Source organism: Microchirus variegatus (assembly GCF_963457635.1).
Source record: "Microchirus variegatus genome assembly, chromosome: 10".
Lineage (NCBI taxonomy): Eukaryota > Metazoa > Chordata > Actinopteri > Pleuronectiformes > Soleidae > Microchirus > Microchirus variegatus.
In genome coordinates this window covers 14301519-14321070 of record NC_139811.1, presented here as the reverse complement: position 1 = coordinate 14321070, position 19552 = coordinate 14301519, and the positions used below count along the sequence as shown (strand labels likewise).

The following is a 19552-nucleotide window of genomic DNA, read 5'->3' as shown; positions in this document are numbered from 1 at the left end:
TTAGTTTAGGGTTGGTTCGGGTGGTTGGTGCAGGATTACTTGTTACGGTGTGATTTGTGAACTTCTAATGTAGTAAATGTCAACTGTTGGTCTTAAGCCTTTGGCAGGTACTAAAAAAGTACCTGGTACTTGGTATTATGGTAGTGGACACGCAACTTAACCGTGCCGAGGTGAAGTGAGCCGTTTGAAATGCGCCACTACAGATATGCTGATTAAAGTTTTTTTTTTCTCTGCAGAGTTTCAAGGATGAATAAAATCAGACATGCTATTTTCTGGCTGGCAGTCGTCCTTGCTGTGAGGCTCCTCATTCACTGGAGGAATTGTAGTTACCTAATAAAGAATCATCGCCCCATAAACATACACATCAATATTGATGAGGGACCAGAGGAAGACAGTCAAATGAGACAAAAAGAACCAAGCCATCAAGTCATCCCCAGACCAAAATGTCAAGAAAATACATCTGCTGCGAACATCACAGGTTTCAGCTCTTTTCCTAGTCAAATTAAAGACTTTCTGTCCTATCGACACTGTCGCCATTTCTCCATGCTACTGGACGTTCCAGACAAATGTGGAGGAGCTGATAAATCTGCAGATGTCTTCTTCCTTCTGGTCATTAAGACCTCCCCCGGAAACTACAAACGTAGAGAGGTTCTTCGCAAAACCTGGGCTAAAGAGAGGCTACACAATGGTAAGAAGATTCGCAGGGTCTTCATCACAGGAACAACTTACACTGGTTTGAAAAAATTGAGACAGAACAAACTACTTGAACTGGAGCATTATGAGTACAATGACATTCTCCAATGGGACCTTGTGGACACACACATGAACCTCACAGTGAAGCAGATACTCTTCCTGGAGTGGATGGAGAAGACCTGTCCGAATGCTCGCTTCTTGCTTAATGGTGATGATGATGTTTTTGCCAACACAGACAACATGATGAAGTATCTCCAAGGCCTGGAGGACAATGACGGAAGCAAACATCTCTTTGTCGGGAATGTGAAGCTGAGTGATGTACCCGTCAGAAACCCACTTAGCAAATATTTTGTCCCTGTTCAAGTACAAGAGTCAAATTCATACCCCCCTTATTGTAGTGGTGGGAGCATCCTCCTGTCTCACTATACAGCTAAGGTCATATACATCATGTCTCAGTCCATTCCCATTTTTCCTATGGATGATGTTTACCTGGGGATGTGCCTGGCCGAAGCAGGACTTAGGCCTTTTCCCCTTAAGGGTGTGTGGGCTGCTGGAATAAACAAAGTGAATAAATATGACCCTTGCTTTTATCAAGACATTTTATGGTCGCACGGATACCCTCCCGAAGACATATCTCTTATGTGGGAAAAAACACATGATTCCAAGCTGAAATGTTAATATTTCAATGTTTAGTAGCATGAGGTTGTCGTGGTGACAGTATGCCTCACACATTTGATCAACTTGAGGGCTGCTTCTTTCTTGAAGAAGCAGCCCTCGTTGCTACGGTTGTTGTCTAAGCCTGTGTGTTGTTTTTATTTTCATATGGCTTGCGTTTTATCTTAAAATCACCTAAAAGCGCGGAGATTTCTGGGCACAGCTCCCATTGACTCCCATGTTAAAATTGTATTGTATTGTATTGAAACTTGATATGTGAGAATGACAACATACTCGTCATAACATACTCTTCACATGATGACATGGGGGCAGCTTGCAAAGTAGGCAGAATAGTTTTGGTGATTATTATTACTATGTTGTATGTTTTATTGTCTCAATAAATGCTTAAGATGAAGAACTTTTCACCTGAGTCCATTCTTTTTTGCTGTGGAGATTTACACGCAGAATTCACCATAACATCAGTAATGCCCTTAAAAGTTGTGTGCCAAGTGCCATTAAACAATAAAGAAGACTGAGATGGAAGTGGGACAGGGAGTCTGGCACATAGATATAATACAGGGTAGATGTCTCGTCCGCTCTGGCGGCCATCTTGTCACAGTAAGCTCGCTCACAAATAACATGTGTTGTTGTGGTACATGGACTTTTTAAAATAACCATAACTTGCTCAATTTTCTACCAATTTCCAAACGGTTTGGTTTGTTATAAACGTCAGAGATGTAGTTATTATGTCACTGCATATTTATGAATAATTAAAGCCATGGGCTTTAAATAACATTAAACAGAACAAAAAGGTGCAATGAATGTACACACAGGCAAGGTATTTATGTTAAATCAATATATGGGCTACTAAAACTCAGGATATAGAATGGCATGAGATATAAAGTTTTATATAGGAATATTTCTAATACAATAAAATAATTTGAATTATTACATATTTAGTTTAAACAAGTAATAATTCAAATAATTGGATATTAGTAATATTCTTATTAAAATCATTTGAAATATCACTTGTTTAGTTTAAACAAGTAATAATTTTTTTTATAAAAGTGACATTTATTTGCAGTTAAAAAAAAAAAATAGATGCAAGATTTCCCTTTACAAATATACAAGAAATCAAGAAATGCTGTATGTTGAAATCCCCACACTGTAAAGAGAACTAGACTACTTTGGAGGTATACACATATTAAATAATATATAAATAATATTTATTCAATGATAAGGATTAACAATAGTGAAGAATATAAAGTAACGGGAGATTGGTGTAAATCAGTAAGTGGAAGGAACCAAAAGTGTGGTGCAAAAATCAGTCCTGTAAAACCAAATAAAAAACCAAAACACAGAGAGAGACACGCACACACAAATACACACCTAAATTATCATATTTATAGGGTAATTGTAGTATGTATTCATGCATGTTTGTAATTTAAGCATAAGATAACCACACTAAAAACAGAAACATTCAGAGATTGTGTAAACAAACATATTCTAAAAAGCCTTGTATTAACAAACAATCTTGCAATACTATTATGTCATAGCAACACTGTTCCTGTGTAACAGGACCTGTATTGTACATACTTCCACTAAGTAACTAACGATTGTCCTAAATTTAAACAGGGGTGTGATTGGCAAAGGACAAAAAAAAGGAAAATATACAGTGCACCTACCATGACGTGACGGCAAAATGGGAACTCCACTTTGTCTCTATTACATTTAAGCCTAAAAAAATAAATGATTCACGTGAGGCTCATTTTCAGGCCGAAAAAAACGGAATTCTGGTAAAAAACAGAAAAATCACACCCACGGCGATTAGAGCATCCGTAGGCTGCACAAAAGTCTGGCATCTTCCCTGGTCAGCAATTTCCTGTAGAAATCATAATGTAAGATGTTTTTAACAAACCAACCCGATTGGAAATCATGTGCAACTTAAGTTTGTTATTGTGGTTAGTAAAACCTAGCTATATAATGGAAAATATCAACCTTGATAACTTGCGCAAGTAGGCTAGATAATGTAGCCGAGCCGTGATACACAACTAAGCTGCACGATTAAGTTGTTTTACGAAGAGAAAAGCTGCAGTTTCAATATGTTAAAGCATCCAGAATTAAGACAACGTTAATAATGTTTGTAAGAAACCAAACCGTTTGTAAATCCGTCAAGATTTCAGTGAGATAAGAGCATTTGCGTGCAGATCACTAACTTACCTCGGGTTCCACAGATCCCACCAGAGAGATGGACTGGGGCAAGATGGCCGCCATCGCGGACGTTCGACACTACGCCGTAAGACATCTACCCTTTTAAATATCTATGGTCTGGCAGCAGTCACTTTGAGCGTTTTTTGTCCCAGTGTGCTTACCGTACCTGCACGTTGTTATTGTTGTTGTCAAATGTGGAGCAGACGTGCGCCGTCTTTACAGACGTCTTATTTTATATAAATTGCCATTTTCGCAGCCTTTTCACAAAACGCCCTGTCTGTCACTGCTCGCAGGTAAATCATTTTGCGGGGAGAGTTAAATGTAGTTCCGCACTGAGCTGTTTGGTAGCTAATCGCAAGCTAACAGCTAGTTCATGTAAAGCTAGCTCATGAAGTGGGTCAATGAAAAGTACTTGGTTATTAATAACGAACGATTATGTATTGTGTAACCCATATATTCATCACGGCTTTTGTGCCACTAACAGCTTAGTTTAAAATTGACCAATGTGTGTGTGCAGAGCTAAACTTTAGGGCTCATTGACCTGCCATTGTATCTGTTGTGCTAGCATGGCTGTGTTGTCTAACTTTACAGTCGCTGTTCTTGTCCTCATCGCTTTTGCTTTGTCAAATTGTTTCTACATGAACAACTTGTCTGATCGTGAAACCACACTGGTCAGGCCTGTCTGTGCCGAGCCAAACAAGAGCATAGCATGTATTACTAATCCAGCTGAAACACACAATAAATCGGTACTTTCAAGTGAAAATCACCCTGAAAGTTTCCAAGAGACTAGTAATTATAGAGATGACAAATGCACCATGGCCCCACAAAGTCGGTTTGACTGTGCCAGGGACAGGGTTCTCAGTAAGAGACAGTGTGAGGAAAGGGGTTGCTGTTACACACCTCTGCCCAACTCTGCTGGACCACCTTGGTGCTTCTACCCCAGTTTGTACCCTGGCTATAAACTGGGTCCCTTCATTCCAACAAAACGAGGCCTGGCTGCCACCCTGACTCGTGCCAAGCCCTCGTACCTGCCCAGAGATATCTCCACACTAAGACTGGAAATCATTGAGGATACCACAGACTGCTTGCACCTCACTGTGAGTATCCAATACTGTGTTGATGTTTTTTTTAATCTGCTGCAACCATTCGAATAATTGTGATGAAGAAAGTACACTCAACAGAAATATAAACGCACAAAGAAAAACTAAAGTTATTGTTATGTGACAAAACAGAGTAACTATCCAAAAATAACAGTACAACTTTGTCAATTAAGTGGCTTTAATTTGCAAGCATTAGGATCAATTTCTGCTGGGCTGCTGTGAGGTCAAGACCCTAGTGCGGTCGGCATGCTCGGAGATTCACCTCCCACAGGGGGTTCCTGACTGTCTGCGCTGAAATCCGCCTGTCTGTGCAGATCAACAGTCTCACCGGCAGTTCTGGTCATTGGGCGGAACGGATCACGGAGGTGCTGGAGCCGCATGTACCGGTCCTGAGCGGGCGCGGTAAGACGTGGCTAGCGGGCATGTGCACGGTTCGCTGTCGTTCCAGTCTCTCTGAAACGAGTCCACAGGCGGCTGACAGTGGAATGATGCACATTCAGTTGTGTTGCCACAGCTGTAACGCTCAACCCAGCACTCAGCATGCCAATGGCACGCTCCCTCATGATTTGTGACGTCTGTGGCATATTGACAAGTGACAAAAGTCCACATTTTGGTGTGCCCTTTTATTGACCAGACCATAAGGAGTGTCTGTGTACTGGTCACACGTATTGACCACCACTCTGCCATGCTCCATCACTCTCGTGAGTTGAAATACTCAATCTGAGATTGGAGTCAATAGGAGTGGCCAAGTGAAACTGGACTACTGGGTTTGAGCAAAATAAATCATTCCATAAACAAATGCATCAAGAATCTGAGCAAATGTCATGACAGTCTGTTTGTGCGTTTATATTTTTTGTTGAGTATACAATACCTCAATTCCCAATACATTTGAAATATTAACAGATAAGATAACCTGGGTAAATCTGTCTATTGTGTTGGACTAGGATTTTATTTTATACTATAATGATTTAACAGATTACACGTAGTGGCCCAAAATAACAAAACAGGCTTCACTCCTTGTTTAACCTATACGCACTTTACTCAGCATTTACTCAGTTTACGCAGCATTTACGCACATTCCTGTATCTCGCATATTCAGCACCTGGAATCTTCTTTGTATCTTTTTTATTGATGTATAAAATGATTAAGACATTAGATTGACACTTTTCCATAGAATTCTTTGACTTCATGTGACAAAACTGAACTGTGACATGTTCACCCTCAAGCTGAAGGACCCGTCCTCTCAGCGATATGAGGTCAAGCTCCCTGCTGATGTTCCCAAGAGCAGAGCAGATAACTCTGATGTCCTTTACACCACCGAATACCAGTCTGACCCATTTGGTTTCATAGTGCGACGTAAATCCACTGGAAACACAATGTGAGTACATTTCAGTTTTCATCTACATCACACGTACTACCATATTGTAATTTGAGTACCTTTGACACATCTAATAACATGTTATCAGCCTCATTTGTAGCTTTATGAGACTACATTTGTACATGTTATTGTATGTCTATGTTTTATATTTCTATTGAGGCAACAGAGCCTACATCCTACAACCTGCAATACAGAAAATAGATTTCTTTTTTTTTCGTTTGTTTGTTAATTCTCTGTGTGTCTTTCCTTCCTTTTTTTTTAGTATAAACACCACTGTGGGACCTCTGCTGTTTGCTGACCAGTACCTGCAGTTGTCCACCACACTAGCCTCTTCCCTTGTGTCTGGCCTTGGGGAACATTACACCTCCCTCCTCCTCGACCTTTACTGGACTTCTCTTACTCTCTGGAACAGAGACATGGCACCTCATGTGAGTCTGTTGTTGCGAATACACAAACCCTGAGTTGTGGGAGCCCTCAAGCAGTCACACTATATACTGCATTAAATGTGTCAAGAGAAAATAAATACATTTCTTAATAATAATTAAGAAACATACAGTTGTTTTACATTCCAAAAAAAATAAGAAATCATAATCCCTGGTCTATGACCATGTCAATGATCTAAACAGATGCCAGTTATCTGAAATAGTGTTTACCACACTTTTAAACCAAGTTTGTCCATACTATAATTTTGTTATTTCCTACTTATCCCCCCTGTTGTGTGTTCAGGTTGTTGATGGTGTGTTTCTTTGCAGGCTCATGCTAACCTTTATGGCTCCCATCCATTCTACATTGTACAGGAGGCTGATGGATTAGCACATGGAGTTTTCCTTCTCAACAGCAATGCAATTGGTACAAAATGATTTCTTCAATAAGATTTTCTGCTGAATATTTTTGTCCGAGCAAATACTAAACTGTTACTGAATGCCTTAATGTGTCTGCAGAGGTGACGCTTCAGCCGACTCCTGCTCTCACCTGGGTGTCAACTGGAGGAATCCTGGACCTATACATTTTTTTAGGTCCTGACCCTCAAAGTGTTATACGACAATACCTTCAGTTCATTGGTAAGGTGCATCTTTTTTCGTGTTGACTGTTGATACTACAGCTCCTTGTGTATATAACACATGAAAAGTGTCGGTTTAAATAGGTATAAAGAGTGAGTTAGATTCATTAATCTGTTTAGTATATTTTATTTATCCCAAGGCCATCCCATGATGCCCCCGTATTGGTCCCTGGGATTTCATCTTTGCCGCTGGGGTTACACCACCACTAATACAACCCGCAAGGTTGCGCAACGCATGCACAATGCCAACTTTCCATTGGTAAATGATATTTCCAAGATAATTTCCTTATGGCCTTATGTGTTAGTGTTATGAATAGACGGTATAGACAACAAGAACAATCATAGAAGCTGTAATTGGACTCTTGAGTAAATGGATTGTCTCCTTTTCTCACCATCAGGATGTGCAGTGGAATGATTTGGATTACGCAGACAATCGAAGGATTTTCACTTTTGACCCCTGGCGATTTGGTGACCTCCCAGAGATGGTAGAAGAATTCCATAGGAGAGGCATGAAGTACATCCTTATTCTGGTGTGTTTTAATTTCTTAGACCTCAACCTGAAGGTTCAGATCCAACCGTGTGTACATATTTCTGCATTATGATAATAATATAAAAAGGATAATTAATAAAAACAGACATATATTATATCAGCTGTTTAACTGAAAATAAACTACAGTGTATGAAACAATGTGTGTTTAGTAGATGGCAGCAAATGCCTCTCAGCTTCTGACTGCTGTGCTCTCCTGGTTTCTGCCCCAGGATCCAGGGATCAGTAGCACTAGCCCCACTGGAACTTACCCTCCCTTTGATGATGGCCTGAAACGAGACGTCTTCATTAAAAATGTCACAGGACACATTTTGATTGGGAAGGTAAGAGCCCTTTTTTATATATGGTATGCAAAAGTTTGGGTACCCCTATAAATTTTCATGATTTTCCAGTTAAATATATCATATAAGAGACAAACAGTGATATTTGAGAAGTGAAATAAAGTTTATATGATTTTGAAAGTGTGCACAAATTATTTGAACAAAATTAGGCATTAGGCATAAATTTAGGCACCTTGTCATTTTATTGATTTCAATAAATTTAGCACCAATTATTGGTAACCTCAGTGACCCTTGACTTCCATACACAGGTGAATCCAATCATGAGAAAGGGTATTTAAGGAGGCCAATTGTAAGTGTTTCTCCTCTTTGCATCTATGAAGAGTGGCAACATGGGAGCCTCAAAAACTCTCAAATGACCTGAAAACAATGACTGTTCAACATCATGGTTTAGGGGAGGGATACAGAAAGCTATTCGCTTGATCACAGGGGCGTTATGCATGACGGAAAAAGAACACAGCTTTCCAAGCAAAACACTTGATACCTACAGTAAAATGTGGTGCCGGTTCCATCATGCTGTGGGGCTGTGTGGCGAGTGCAGGGACTGGGAATCTTGTTAAAGTTGAGGTTGCATGGATTCCACTCAATATCAGCAGATTGCAGCAGAACAATGTCAAGTAATCAGTGACAAAGCTGAAGTTGCGCCGGGGCTGAACAACGACCCTAAACACTGTTCAAAATCTACTAAGGCATTCATGCAGATGAACAAATACAACGTTCTGGAATGGCCATCTCAGTCCCTAAACCTGAATATTATTGAAATTATTGCTCAGAAACCATCAAACCTGACTGAACTGGAGATGTTCTGTAAAGAAGAATGGTCCAAAATACCTTCTGCCAGAATCCAGACACTAATTGGAAGCTATAGGAAGTGTTTATAGGCTGTTCTTTCTGCAAAAGGAGGCTGCACAAAATTAAACTTATGCACATGCCTAGTTTTGTTTAAATTCTTGCACACTTTCTGTAAATCATATAAACTTTATTTCACTTCTCAAATATCACCGTGTTTGTCTCCTATATGATATATTTAACTGAAATTTCTTATCCAAACAACCAATGATTCATTGGTTGTTTGGATAAGAAATTTCATCTTGTATAGTGTTCCAGGTTTGGCCTGGCCCTACAGCCTTCCCTGACTTCACCAACCCAGAGACCAGACAGTGGTGGGAAGACTGCATCAGAGATTTTCATTCTAAAGTGCCTGTGGATGGAATGTGGATTGTGAGTGTGTATGTTATTAAGACACAAATGATATGATTAAAGTACAACACAAGATATCAAGTATGTGTGAAATCGGGTTGTCAGTTCTAGAATATTCTTAGTGGCTGTGTGTAGTTTGCTTTGCACCTAATTAATATATTTTTGTCTATCTCCAATGCTCCATCCAGGATATGAATGAACCAGCCAATTTTGTCCAGGGCTCAATGGAGGGTTGTCCTCACACTGATCTTGAAGACCCGCCTTACACACCTAGTTAGTGTTTTGTCACAAATGATCAGCATCTGAAATCATAAAAAAAAACAATCTTGTATTTACATTATACTGTCAGTTGTGTTATGTTAAAGGTCCAGTGTGTAACATTTAGCAGAGTTTATTGGCTGAAATCAAATGCACTCTCCATAAGTATGTTTTTATAAGTTAATAACCAATACATTATATACAAATGTAAATAACAATTATTTAGGCTTTCTGAGCTTTGGAATCAGCCCTTTATATGCACTTTGACCAAGGGTCTTGCTTAACAGCATAGTTTGTAGTTTGAATCGGAAGCTTTCTACACAAACAAACAATGTCCTTTCTGGTATGTGAAGGCCCTGACATAAGCTTAAGAAAGGAAGTGGTGATTGGAGATGTCATCTGTTCATTACAGTCTGCAGCCTCCCCATTAGATTAAACAAATTCTTCTATACTGGGCCTTTTATAGTACATACAGTGCATGAATGTTCTGCAGATGCATACCGGTTTCTTTGTTCTGAGTGTTTCTTCAAATCTTTGTCTCTGTGTCTCTGAATCTCATTAAAACAGGAGTCGTCGGAGGAAAGTTGAACTCAGGAACTCTCTGCATGTCGGCTCAGCAGAGGCAATCCACTCACTACAACCTGCACAATATGTACGGACTGACCGAAGCATATGCCACAAACAGGTTCGAACCATGTTTGCAGAGTGAGTTCTTTAGGGGGTGTATTGGCAGATTAAGTCATTAGTTGCTGTAGCTGTCAAACAACAAAAACAACAAAAACAACAAAGGACAGATTTTCTTTGTGCAAGTGCTAGATTTATTTCAGTGGACCATAATGTGGCTCAGTGGAATATATGGATGTAGTTGTTGTTTGGCTTTTGTTATTTATTCTGTCTTCTGTATATTGATTCTGGGGTTGGTTGCTGCTCTCAGAGCTCTTACAAAGATACGAGGGAAGAGGCCGTTTGTCCTGTCTCGCTCCTCTTACTCTGGCATTGGACGCTTCTCTGGAGTGTGGACAGGTGACGTCAGGAGTGACTGGGAGCAGCTGCGATTCTCCATCCCTGGTGAGGAGATGAGCTGTAGTTTCCAAAAGGTTCACAGCCTGAAATACAATAACAGTCTTGTTACAAAGTGGGTTCAATTCTGTGGTCGTCTTTTTTTTTATGGACCTGTATATGGTTAAATTAAACATCAGTCAACCCCCCCCCCCCCCCCAGCTGTGCTGCAGTTTAGCCTGTTCGGGGTTCCTCTGGTGGGGGCAGACATCTGTGGATTTGAAGGCAACACCACTGAGGAGCTGTGTGTACGATGGATGCAGCTTGGGGCCTTTAACCCGTTTATGAGGAACCACAATGACAACTCCAATGCTGTGAGTTCCAAACACTTTTTTCTTTTGTTTGTTTGTTTTGACTATATGTGTCTTTGTACTGATTCAAGAGTTCGTTCCACTTCTCATACTGTATGTGCTGCCCCAGCACCATTCAGGGGGTGGGGTGGGGTTATGATGGAGGGCATGCCCTGAATGTTTAAAATGAGTCCCATTGTGTCATGTATCATGAATAGTGGTTACAGTGTCTCCTCCTATTGTCTCTGTGTTTTTGTGTGTCTGTGCCCGTTAGCCTCAGGAGCCGTATGTATTTGGGCAGGAGGCTCAGGCTGCCATGCGGAGCGCGCTGAACCTTCGTTACTCCCTTCTCCCTTTTCTCTACACACTCTTTCATCATGCACACACCTCCGCGGACACTGTGACCAGGCCTCTCTTCATGGAGTATGTTTCATCATTTCATCATCATTGTTATGTCGTCCTCTCTGCTTCCCCTCATACTTTTCTGGCTCTCTACTTTTCCCACATGAAAAAACAAACAAAAATATAATAAAGGACACATTTGTGTATCCCTCCTTCCCTTTTAGGTTTCCCACTGACCCCAACTGTCAGACCATAGACCGGCAGTTCTTGTGGGGGAGTTCACTCCTCATTAGCCCAATTTTGGAGCAAGGCTCAGTCAAGTTGTCTGCCTACCTACCCTTTGGCATTTGGTACAACCTGCATAATGTGAGTGGCTTCACATTATTTTTCTTTAATCAATAATATATACAGTTCAGTACAGTAAGATTTTGTTAACAGGTAAAGGCCAGCATGATTTTTGTGTCCTGTGGTAATGCATGATATTAGCATTAACCGCTTTCACTGTGGGGTCTGCTCTTCTGTCTTTTGCGCTCTACTCTAGGGTCAGCCTTTTTACAGTAAGGGTCAGTACCTGCTCCTTTCAACCCCTCTGGACACGATCAACGTACATGTGAGGGAGGGACACATTATCCCCCAGCAGGTAAGTGTCTGTGCTGACAACACAACACAAATGTAACATTCAGTCGGAGAGTGTCAAGTTTCTGATTCATTCTGAATTTCATTTAAAAGATCTGATATTGATCGACCTTTTAATTTATGCCATTTCCTATATCCTCGGGACAAATCTCACTAGACTTGACCACGATAGTCTTGCATGAGATCACAGCTGAGAATGCAGATTTGTTCATTAATTTGTCATTTATGGTGTCGAACCAGAAATGCTTCCACCTGCTGCTTTTCAGAAGCTTTGGTGTTGTAAATGTCTGCTCAGGTTTATTTTGTTTATATCCTCCCTTGTACAACATTACATCACTGTTACCTCTGATAATCAAAGAGGCAAAGCTGCTCCCACAGCAAAGCCTCTACTGGACAAAGTCATGGTTTGAATTATCATCTACGATTTTACTGTGGAGTTGCACTGTGTGGTCATATTAAGTAAGAAGTGCATTAATACAACTACTTACTATGGTCAATATAAATGTAAAAATTCATATTTTTTGTGATGCACCAGATTAAAGACATCAACATTTTGTACGATTAAGTCTATTTCATACCCAAGCCATGTTGTTTTGGACGGTGAAACATCGGCAAATGAAATGATCTTAAATCAAATTTAATTGGGACTGTATGAATCAAAATTGAATTGAATCAGTGGATGCAGCAGGAGATTGGAATCCATGTGTGATTATACGAATCACTGGTAAATATCTGGTTTTATAGCAATTTTTGTTTTGCCACTGTCCATGACTTGTTTGTCAAATGAAAGAAAAACACAATACATTAGCATATCATTAAAATATGTGTATTCTGTAATATAGTATAATGTTTTGTCCGATCTGTGTTTTTGATCTGTAAAGGATCCTGCTCTGACAACCACAGCCTCACGCAGAAACCCCTTCTTCCTGACGGTGGCACTCTCAGCAGGTGGCTGGGCCTGGGGAGACTTGTTCTGGGACGATGGGGACAGTCTTGACACCTACAAAAAGCAAGATTATTGTTATGTCGTCTTCACTGCTGGACGGGTAGGGAAGAGATGAGTAATGGGAATGTGCTTATCAAAACCCTAGAAGCGTATTTTGCATGTAAATCCTGCTCCACTTGAGTCAAACGTCAGTTTACTAACTTACTGACTTTGGTTCCAAATCAGTCTCAGGTTGTGAGTGATCCTCTGAGGCTAAATGGGGCCCTGGATGAACTGGTGCTGGGAGGGCTGCGGGTGTTTGGAGTGCCCTCACCTCCCCGCTATGTTTTGGCGAATGGGGAGAAAGTCAGTGATTTCATGTACCACAGCGACACAAAGGTGAATTCTTGGTGAAGTCTTCCTTTGATAATTGACCTTTACAGAAAAGTGACATCTATAATTCTGAAGTGGTTTATATGTTTGTCTCTTTCCACAGGTCTTGACAGTGACCAAGTTGACCTTGCCCATGTCAAAGATTTTTACAGTCCAGTGGGCTCTCTGATGCAGCCAACATTGTTGTTGTTAGATGGCCATTGGGACTGTTTGCACTCTGCACAGATGCTTTTCTTTTACAGGCTGCATTTGCTTATATCCCTCTGCAGCAGGTGTTGTGACAGTGTCACACCAATCACTGGATCAAGACCTTTCCATGACTTGTGAATGTATGCAATCTTGTAACTATATATTTATAGTCCTAATGCATTTTCTGAAATTGTGTTTCAGTGTTTTAATTAGTAAATAAAAACTGTGGAGAAAAAAGTGCTCTAATTTGTACGTATTTACAGATTTACAAATAGTGCACAATTGCACTATTTGTGCATCTATCAGATTGTTTATTGTTCACAGTGACTCTTAAATCTGTATGACGTTGAATCTGTATTTTTATTGATTCTTCAATTCTGAATGATATCATATATAGAATATATTATTCATTCATTATCAGAATTAATGTTAGTATACCACCTTGCACAGAAATAAAATGCATAGTTCTCCCCAAGAATAAACTTGAACAGATAAAACGTGCCAAGAACAAAGCTTAAGTTTTGGAAATCTTAGTAGGGAAATGTTTTATTTTATTATAGTTTATATCAAAACTGAAATGACTATTTCCAAAATAATTCACTACCAAAGCACATGATTGGAAAACAAACTCACTTTATACTTTGAAGGCAGGAAAGTGTGTGTAATTATTTTGATGAAGAATTATTGCCTGGACTAAAAAAGAAAAGCTTAAAATAGAAGAAGTAAATGTTTCAGCAGCTGTGTGAAGAGATGCTCTGGCTTAAGTTCTGGTTCTGATGATAAACCAAGCTACAAAAAACGTCACTTGTGGTGAAAGCGGTAAGATTTGTTTATCAAAAAAATAAAATAAATATCTGTTAATGTTTTTTTTTTACTATGCTCAAAACCATTATTTTCAGTTTGTCGTAAATGTTAAATTCACGGTTTTTTGTTGTTGTATTATAGTAAAAGCCCCTGGCATTCCGGAAGCAGCGGAATTGGAGGGGCTTGGTCTCGATCTTCACAATCAAGTTGCGGGACATACACGAGGCGTCTAACAGGAAGTGAGATACGTGTAGCTTTCGAAATAAAATCATTTGTCATACATTCTTTGACATTGCATTTTACTTCGAAAGGAATGGCCGGAAGTGCATGTGATGCTCTAAAAACAACTGCAGCGACGGGCGTGTGGTGTCACTGTTGGAAAACAGAGGGGCAAACAGGGCTACGCTATCCCACACCTGAGCTAAATCCTTGTCAAGTGAGGAAAAACGACGCCGGTACGTGCTGCTCCGTCGCAGCCCGCCCGGTGACATGGATGTCCGACACGGGCTGTAGACTCCTGCAGCGGGGACTGAAGGTGAGTGCTCCTCTGTCTGGTCCCGTTTCTCGACACGGTGCCTGTTATTATTCATTTATTCCTGCTACTGGAACAGGTGTATGACTACACGCCTCTCTGTCGCGAGGGGCATCTGTCATGGTTGTCCTCTTTAGCTGCTAGCGAAAACAAACTTTTGAGTTGTAAGCGGCGAGGGTTTCGGCCCCGACAGAGGCAGCTAAACTAAAATACTGGTGGCTCAGAATAGATGGAGTATCCCACACAGCATATAATGTTAGTATGGGCCTGTGTGCGAGTAATGCTGCGGTGGCGAAAGCCTGGTCCCATCTTCTTCTACATATTCTACCGTCAGCCGGGTTCTGCTAACTGTCAGACCCAAAGATGGGATGATGAGACTAACGATAACATGCATTAAAGAAAGAGCATTAATTTATCGTGATTAATTCCCATTTACGAGATTATCTTGAACAGGAAAATTGTTGATATTTCACGTGAGTGATTTGAAAATGCTTTCTAGCTCGCCAATATACAGTCCTAGTGATTTAGTTTGAAGTTCCACAAGGGGAAGCCATTTCATTTCAGGACCCCCACAATTATTATTTTTATCACACCAAAGTGTTCAGTGAAATATATTCCTATATTCCCACAACATTTTTGTTGTCGATGCATTTTTTGGTAATATCTGTAATGCATATTGTAACGTTACAACATTTCGTAACTACATTTTTCCTTTTTTGTAGTTGTTTTGTAATTTCTGTGTAATATTAATTCAACTGGTTCCTCTGCATCCATAGGCTTTCAGAAAATTAACACAAACATGGACATCCAATCTCTTCAACCCTTCATCATCATCATGTCCTGAAACAACACAGTCCATTTAAAGCAACATTATCGACTGAACTTGTTCAATTTGTTCAATTATACTCAAATTAAGATCAAATGTGTGAATATATGGGAACATAATATCACAACATTCCTTGCAAATTTACAGTAACTGCGAGTGGAAGACGATATCTCAGTAGCTCTTTGCTTGTAATGCTTTCACACACCTTTATTAGGGTGTTTTTGTTTGTGTTATTGTTTGTTATGGTGATGGCTTATGGGGGAGTGGCTGATTAGCTGAAAGTGCAGCTAATCAAAGTATGGGTGATGGGGAGATTGTACGGCTTTTACTGCCATAGACTGCCTTCTTGTCACAAAGTGTTTTAGGGTCTGAGTACAGAAAGTGTGGAAGGACCCTCTTGAAATTGCTATGTTTATTATAACTTTTGTTTACTTATTACTTATTTTCAAATAGTTGCTCAGCTCTAAATATGTATACACATCACTGAGTCACATCATAATATTTCCTTGTTCTGAGTCCATAAGAACCTAGTTTTTCAGGCTTCTTTGTGAGTGTTCTCTTCCCAATCTGCCTCCAGGCGCGTTAGCATATTGAGCAGATGATAAGGAGAGGATGTTCTACATGGTCTCATCTATTCAAATGTAGCTGACAACTTAATTAATGTTGCCCAGAGATGGGAAGTTCCTGGAAGCTTGTGGCTTTTATACTTGCAGCTAAATTTCCTTTCTTTGGGTTTCAGGTTCCCGAATAAAGACCCTGGGAAATTGTTAAGTATTTTTGAGAGCCACACAGGGGTGTTAGACAGAGTTTTGGGATGGTTTTTCAGTCCAAAGTATGCGAGTCGTTTTGATTAAAGAGTGAAAGGTCAGAGAGGAGAGGCTCAGCTTCAGCTCACTGAGGTGTTGACAGCATCAAATGATGAAGTGAGAAGAAAGCTGTGAGAGGAGTCTGTGTGGATGGACCATATCAATCTGACCTGACTCACCCTGTAATCACACAAAGACCAAAATAACCACTGGGTAGTAGCATTTCTGTTGATGCTGTTATTAGTCTACTGCAGCCCCAGTATGTCAATATGCACATGGCATTCATAGCTAGCAGCTTGTTTTTTGGTTGATTCGCAACTGGTTGACATCAGTCATAAGAATCTGAACTCTCATTTTGAAGCCTCAAGATTCATGAGCAGGCAGTGTGTCTGTCACACTGGTGTCCACCCATAATGTGCTGTGCTTTATTGCCAATTTTGCTCTGAACAGGAACATCAGGTACAAAATCTATGTGCCATTTAGGGGCCACATTGTTGGCGTAGTGGTTAGCACTATTGCCTTTGCAGCAAGAAGACACAGGTTTTTTCTTCCTCCCACACTCCAAAAACAAGTAGATTTGGGTATTAGGTGAATTGGTCACTCTAAATTGACCATAGGTGTGAGAGTGTAAGTGAATGGTTGTTTGTCTCTTTATGTGTATGCTATATATGTATATATGTATATATGTATATGTATATGTATATGTATATGTATGCTATATATGCTATGGACTGGTGAACTGTCCAGGGTGTACCCCGCCTATCGCCCTATGTCAGCTGAGTTAGGCATAGCAGCCCCCGTGAGTCGCGACCCTCCGGATGGATGTGCCATTTAGGAGACCTGAATCTAGCGATGTAGATCATGAACTCCTCAGGAAAACGTTTACTGATGTAAGTCAAGTGGGAAGCAAATTTTTCCACAGAAGTCTATTCAAACAGTCTTTTTTTGCAATCAGGAGTTTTCTGGTGGTAGCTCTATTAAAGTGTGTGTGTGAGAGATGTTTGAGATCACACACCAGCCTCTTTTTAGAAGATGTATTGCTCTTATTTAATTCATTCATTTTCTACTGCTTTATCCTCCACATGAGGGTTGTGTTGTCTGTGCTCTAAATCACGTGTGTCAAACTCGAGGCCCGCGAGTGATTAATTGGTCTTAAAAATCTGTGTTAAGATAGGTCTATGCTGCTTTAAGGCGTGCGTTGACCATAAACTACCTTTCCCACAATGCATGGTGATTGCGTTACCCGCAAAGTGACGGCATCCCGCCAGTAGATCGCAGTGTATCATTGTATATGTGACCCGCCACGGACCAAAAGGCAACAAGTCGGCCGAGCGCAAAACGAGAAAAACAGGAAAACGTTTTTTTTTTCCAAAATTAGGGATTTTTTTTTTTTTTTTTAAATTACACAAGTTGAAGTTTTGAAGAAGCCACTACATGCTTCAAATCACAGTCATGTGAACCCTTTTGCCATGGCTGGACACATGCATCATGCAACAAGTGAAATTGAGATTGAGACTGTGTTCACATAAGCCACAACCAAAAACGATGGGTCAGTGAAAGCTAGCTTTATTGTGGCTGAAGAAATCACCCGTGCTTTAAAGTCTTTTTCTGAGGGTGCGTTTTTGAAGCAGTGCATGCTGAAGGTGTGTGAGCAGCTCTGCCCCGACCAGATACAGACTTTTAAAACTGTTAGTTTGTCAAGAAACACCATCATGGACCAGGTTACATCTATAATGCATCATATTTGTAACTTGAATAAGTAATAAATACACAATACATAATATGTATTGTGTATTTATTAGTAAACTAAAGGTAGAGTAGTTACCTTTAGTTTACATTATATTTGGTTACATTTACTTACATTTATTCTGTATGACAGTTGCATCTGGCCCTTTGATGGTAACCATTATGCTGATGTGGCCCTCAGTGAAAATGACTTTGACACCCCTGCTCTAAATTGTCAAACTGAAAAACGTGTCCATCCACAATTCTTACAATAGAGCCAATGGTCTGCTCTCCTGGGTCCGGCTTGGATTTCCTGTCTGTGGCCTGGCATCAGGAAGTGGGGTGCCTGCTTAATCAGGCAGAAGCAAACATGCTCTCTGAGGAAAAAGGAGGGAACATTCCTCAGATGGAGTGAGGAGTATGTGACCAACGGCCACAACAAGAGATCAAGGCTTCATAGTGAATCCAAGGATGCAGACATGCATGTCAAAACAGTCAGCAGTCAGTGACTACTAGTCTGTACGTTTACATGACGTTAGAAAAAACAAAATGTTTGTGTTATTTATACGTTCAACGGGATTGAAACTGGCCTAGATGCCCTACACATGCTCCACAGTTCCTAAACCTAGGTTTGGACCTGAAGATAACAGATGAGGCTGGTACGCAAAGGAAGAAGTCAAAACATGGCAAAATCTATACCGATGCATTTATTTTGACCGATGAGGTTTATGCTCTTTCAGCGTAAAAAATTTAATATTTTGAAGTGAATGGATGGTAGAATGACGCAACATGCTACCACCAGCGAAAGCTGTTTTGGTCTGTCACATAACTGTCAACTGGGAATTACCTAAAACTAATGCGCTAAAAGGGAGCATATCACCACCTAATGTGGCGGAGGCAGACACGCTTCATGCAATAAATCAGTCCCCCACTAGTGCTTGTACAGGTATATTGGGACCAAGCTAGTAGTCCAATTAAGCGGCGCAGACAAGCTACAACCATAGTTCAAATTAACTGTATATGGAAACATACGGAGTATATGTGAATTAATTGGAGAAAATAAAATAAAAATTGGACTTTCTTGTCTTTTAGTCTCTGTTAAACCTGAAACTGAGATCCACTCATAGCCCTTTCAAAGGAGATAAAGGCACACAAAGCAGCGGTATCAGAGGAGCTGCTTTCCTTTTTGTTCAAGGTGAAGCTTTTCACATCAAACAAGGAAGTAGACAAGTTAAGCAGTGGTGGCTTGACGTGCTGGTCCCAGTTCAGCGCTGGTGTTGATGACATCTGTTAACCACTGATACAGTAACTGCTTGGAATTTCCCACGGATGGCGTGAAGTGTGTTTGCTTTGCCTACGTCTTCGCATGCGTCTGTGTCTCTGTGAGTTGTTTACAAAAGGAGTGGCACAAAACCCACTATCCACCGTACCTGTGAATGTGTGGGTAGTTGCAGGTGTGTGTATGTGTATATAAAAAAAAAGTAAACAGGTGAGCTGTGTAATGAAGATCTGTGCATACTCAGTGTGTCCTTGTCCTTAAAATTAATGGCATGTTTGTTTTCTGTCATCTTTCTCCTTGTCCTTAT

The 19552-nt window shown here is 40.3% G+C and overlaps 2 protein-coding genes across 2 annotated transcripts; both read left to right on the top strand.

Moving 5' to 3' along the window:
• Positions 1-399: 399 nt before the first annotated feature.
• LOC310932486 (N-acetyllactosaminide beta-1,3-N-acetylglucosaminyltransferase 3-like) lies at positions 400-4081 on the top strand (the record flags this gene model as incomplete). Its single annotated transcript, XM_083895812.1, has 3 exons — positions 400-1231; positions 3582-3643; positions 4076-4081. The coding sequence occupies 3 exons, from the start codon at positions 400-402 to the stop codon at positions 4079-4081; spliced, it is 900 nt and encodes a 299-aa protein (XP_083751938.1).
• gaa (alpha glucosidase) lies at positions 3776-13396 on the top strand. The gene is made up of 19 exons (XM_083896256.1): positions 3776-4655; positions 5885-6036; positions 6299-6464; positions 6789-6885; positions 6978-7097; positions 7237-7355; positions 7495-7626; positions 7856-7966; positions 9089-9202; positions 9370-9454; positions 10007-10124; positions 10374-10507; positions 10661-10812; positions 11063-11211; positions 11355-11496; positions 11672-11770; positions 12648-12812; positions 12938-13090; positions 13188-13396. Exons 1-19 carry the CDS (start codon positions 4125-4127, stop codon positions 13251-13253), a joined length of 2805 nt encoding a protein of 934 aa, XP_083752382.1. The 5' UTR covers positions 3776-4124; the 3' UTR covers positions 13254-13396.
• Positions 13397-19552: the final 6156 nt, after the last annotated feature.